Raw genomic sequence first — 4272 nt, 5'->3', positions numbered from 1 at the left:
TGCATGATCTCTACGATCTGCACCACCTTATCCATGTGTTTCCGAGCAGCGATCAGCCCCTGCAGCATCAACATCTTGTAATAGTTGAACATGTCGCCATCCAGGCCGCCCATCACCTGCGAGGAGAGAGTTGTGTGAGCAAGGGAGCTCACAACTTCCTCCCTTAGGTAAACGTGCCGAACTCTGTTACTTGTCCACCTCTTATCAGGCAGGAAGCCTCCCAGGACATCGAACCTCACCCTGACTTACTCCCACTTCTGATCTGTTTGTTCCCACTTGCGGGGAGACTACCAGCTCCCCCTCCCACGACACCACCGTGAGGCACCTCTCCTTCCTGACTCACGTCCACAAACTCTGTGGTCAGTTTGAAGGCTGATGTCTCAAAGCCCAGGTTTCGGGGTGAGCTGGATAGGATGAAGCCAAAGTCGATGTGGATGATGTGGCCTTCTGCGTCCAACAGGATGTTCCCATTGTGTCTGAGGAGGGGGCAGATGGAAGAGACAGTAGTAAGTCTGACTGAGGTGGGAGCTTAAGCAGCAACACACTGGCCACATGACACCAGGCAAGGGCCCTGCCACTTTTCCTGCTGCCTAGAACTCAGTCCAACCCCTAGAACCCAAAGCTGGCAGGAGGAAGAAAGAGTTAGAAAAGTAGACTGCTAACAAAGGCAATGGGGTCTGATTTGCTATCATTAAACATAAAATAGTATTATGATTATCCCCATTTCCCAATAATCGCACTTCTAAGCACCCAATCCCAATCTAGCAGAGAACTGGGAAGCTAGAAAACACAGCCTCCGCACTCTGGCCAGCTGTCCTAGAGGCCAAGCACTTGGCTTAGTGGGAGGCGGCCAGTTACAACCTAATTACCTGTGTTTTGTTTGTAATTCCTGTTGGCCCACTGCAAATCAGAAACCCCACTGGAAGGGAACAGCAATCCCAGGCTGCTGCTGCTGCTGCTGCCAAGTCGCTTCAGTCGTGTCCGACTCTGCGACCCCATGGACTGCAGCCTACCAGGCTTCTCTGTTCATGGGATTCTCCAGGCAAGAACACTGGAGTGGGTTGCCATTTCCTTCTCCAATGCATCAAAGTGGAAAGTGAAAGTGAAGTCACTCAGTCGTGTCTGACTCTTAGCGACCCCATAGACTGCAGCCCACCAGGCTCCTCCATCCATGGGATTTTCCGGGCAACAGTACTGGAGTGGGGTGCCATTGCCTTCTCCAATCCCAGGCTGAGTGGAGTTTAAATAGTGTGGGGGCTTCAAAGAGTCAGCTTTAACTGTCTGGTAAAACCACTTATGTGAAAAAAAATTTCCCAGGAGGCAATTCCTACAGGCTAGCAGCATGAAGAAGAGAGAGATAAATCCCAGGTCTTTGTGATTCCCATATGAATGGCCAGTCGGAGGGGAACAATTAACATGCTAAGCATGTGAGGCCTGGCCCATAAGGGACCTCCTCAGAGTCAAGAGAGGCTTTGTTAGGCTAAGAGCTCACGGTCTGAGGCTCTGGGGTCGGTTTGGCCAAAAGAAGAGGGACAGGGAGAACCCAGTCCCACCTGAGTCCTTACCCGCTGGGGAAGCATAACAAATTTAGCAACACTCAACCTTGGAGCCAGAAAGCCCCAGATGTCCTAGTCCAGCCTCTCATTTTACAGGTGAGGAGACAAGCCCTGAGAGAAGAAATGACTGACTTGTCCAAGGTCCCAAGCCAGTGAGCGAAGGGCAGTTACTCTTCTCTCCTTAACCGCTGGAGGGAACTCCAGCTGCACTGCTGCAGGGGCCTCATTCTGAAACACTTAGGGGGACCTTCACTGCCGACGCTTCTCTCCAGTGGATGCGTCCATTCAGGACTTAACTACATCTATTCTTTTTTGAGTTATTATGAAAGGTTTACCAGCTGCCTGTCTCTTCCTCCACTTTTAAAGGGTGGACTCTCATCTTTTAAATATATTAGTTTCCTAAAGAAAAGCCCAGAGGCCTGAGTATCACCTGCTTCCCTGCCCCCACTTACTCAACATAGGGGCTCAGGCTCTAGGCTCTCTGGGCCCTGGGTTCCAAATGCTGACTCCTGAGGGACAGTCTAAAACTTGCAACCAAGCTTTACTCAGCCATAAAAAAGGAATGAAATAATGCCATTAGCAGCAACATGCATGGACCTAGAAATCATCACACTAACTGAAATAAGTCAGACAAAAAGATAAATATTATGGTGGAGTAATAAGTGAACTTATTTACAAAACAGGAACAGACTCAAACACACAAAATAAATGGTTACCAAAGGGGAAGAGGGAGGGTAAATTAGGAGTATGGGATTAACAGATACACACTGCTATATATAAGATAAACAAGAATTTATTTTATAGCATAGGGAAGTATATTCAATATCTTGTATTAACCTACAACGGAAAAGAATCTGATAATATATATGTGTGTCTGTGTATATATATCCCTGTGACTCAGATGGTAAAGAATCTGCCTGCAGTGTGGGAGACCTGGGTTCAATCCTTGGGTTGGGAAGATCCCCTGGGAGACCCACTCTAGTAGCCTTGCAAAGAACTGGACACGACTAAGCAACACACACACAGAGTTGTTTAGTCACCAAGTCGTGTCTGACTCTGCAACTCCATGGACTGTAGCCCACCAAGTTCCTGTGTATACACGCTCACACATACATATAGATACATAACTGAATCATTCTGCTGTATACTTGAAATTAACATGATATTGCAAATCAACTATACTTCAATTTTAAAAAATGTCAGGCATCGCAGGCACTTAACAGATGCTAGATTTCTGTTAAGCGGCTCCGCTGGCTAACCTTAATGTGCTGCCATCCCACTGGGAACCCTGGAAGCACAGGCCACTGAGCTAGTGCTTTCCCAGGACAGCTGCCCTATGCCCTCTAGGAGGCACAACTCACAGGTGCATTCCAAGTACTGACCCTGAGTCACTGTCTGGAGACAGTCTTAAAAAGGGCCTCAAGGGCGTAATAACCTTTGTATGATAAGTTGTTCACCTGTGTGCAAAGATGAGCTTCCTGAACGTCACACGATACTGGCAGAAACGGCAGCTCTGGCAGAACAGATGACTTGAGTTTCGGAAATCATATGCCGGAAGAGGAGAATGCAGAGCTGGGAGTTTCAACTGTGTGTCCACTGTCTTTCACATTCATCTGCGCCTTTCTGCTCTCAGTCTCTGCCACTGCCCTCACGCCAGGCCTCATCACCTCTTGTTTGACAGCTGAAGGTCCACTGATCCACTCTTGCCCACAGTGCCACAGGGCACACTCACTCAACACAGACTGGCTCACGGTATTTCCTCTGCCTGCAGAATAAACCTCCCGAGCCTGATGAAGGCCCTACTAATCCAGCCTCAACTTAACGTGACATCACCGCTACTACTGTGCCATGCAGTGTAGCTCATGCTTAAATGACCTTGAGTTGTTTCCTCTGCCTGGAACATCCTTCCTTTCCATCCACAGCTTTCTCTGTCCTCATTCTCCTTTGTCTTTCAAGACTCTGCATGCTCAGACCCTTCCTCCTCCCATAAATGCTTCACTTCTTTGCTCCTTGCCCTGGTACTTGTCAGTCTGCCTTCTTACCTTAATAGAACAGGAATACATCTGTCTCCGCCTAAAATATGTTGTTTGTTTCATCTTTACATCTTGGCAGTGGAAGGCGGTGATGAATAAATGAGGAGACAGAGGAAACCCTGGAGAAAAGCTAAGGATAAGGGACAGGAATTCACCTACCTGTCCTTGACCTGCAGCAGGTAGCAGACCAAGCAGTAGCCAGCACAACTCTGCACAAAATTGCGCTGGGCGCTGAGGAATGCCTCAGTGGTATAACTGCCATGCTCCTGTAGGAAGTAATCGAGCAGGGAGAGCTGTGACTGCTTCTTCACCTGGTGAATGGATACAGCGTTGACCACTGGTTCAATCATGCCACTGTCGGCCGAAATCACAAGAATCTTATATGGCTTGATCCACAGGGGTACTCGCTCCTGTTCCCAAATGGACTGTGAGGAGACACACAGTGGCATTCAGACTCTCTAAATGAGAGGGGGGGGCTAACATCCCTTCTGTTCCCAGCCTCAGACAGTTCCCATCCTTGGTGGCCTTGGATTCTAGGCCATTGAGTAAGTAAAAACCCTGTTATCCCACTGAGGGCCAGGAAGTTCTGAAAGGAAATCCAGGGTCTAACACACAGGGTGGCATGCAGGAAAAGGCATCTTATAGAGAGACGTTCAAAAGAGGGAGAGAGGAGAGGAGACCTC

General features: G+C 48.5%; 1 protein-coding gene across 1 annotated transcript in view; it reads right to left on the bottom strand.

Annotated features, from left to right (window-relative positions):
* Window positions 1-4272, bottom strand: part of PI4KB (phosphatidylinositol 4-kinase, catalytic, beta) — a 28455-nt gene that overhangs the window by 2053 nt on the left and 22130 nt on the right. The window contains exons 9-11 of the mRNA XM_010857516.1: window positions 3749-4014; window positions 344-476; window positions 1-116 (exon numbers count right to left, since the gene is read on the bottom strand). Coding sequence (XP_010855818.1) covers window positions 1-116; window positions 344-476; window positions 3749-4014 — 515 coding nt within the window. The remainder of the gene's footprint in view (window positions 117-343; window positions 477-3748; window positions 4015-4272) is intronic.

Source organism: Bison bison, unplaced genomic scaffold (genome assembly GCF_000754665.1).
Source record: "Bison bison bison isolate TAMUID 2011002044 unplaced genomic scaffold, Bison_UMD1.0 scf7180017864381, whole genome shotgun sequence".
NCBI classification, from domain to species: domain Eukaryota; kingdom Metazoa; phylum Chordata; class Mammalia; order Artiodactyla; family Bovidae; genus Bison; species Bison bison.
Note: the sequence above shows the minus strand (reverse complement) of the source record. Positions and strands in the feature narration are given on the sequence as shown.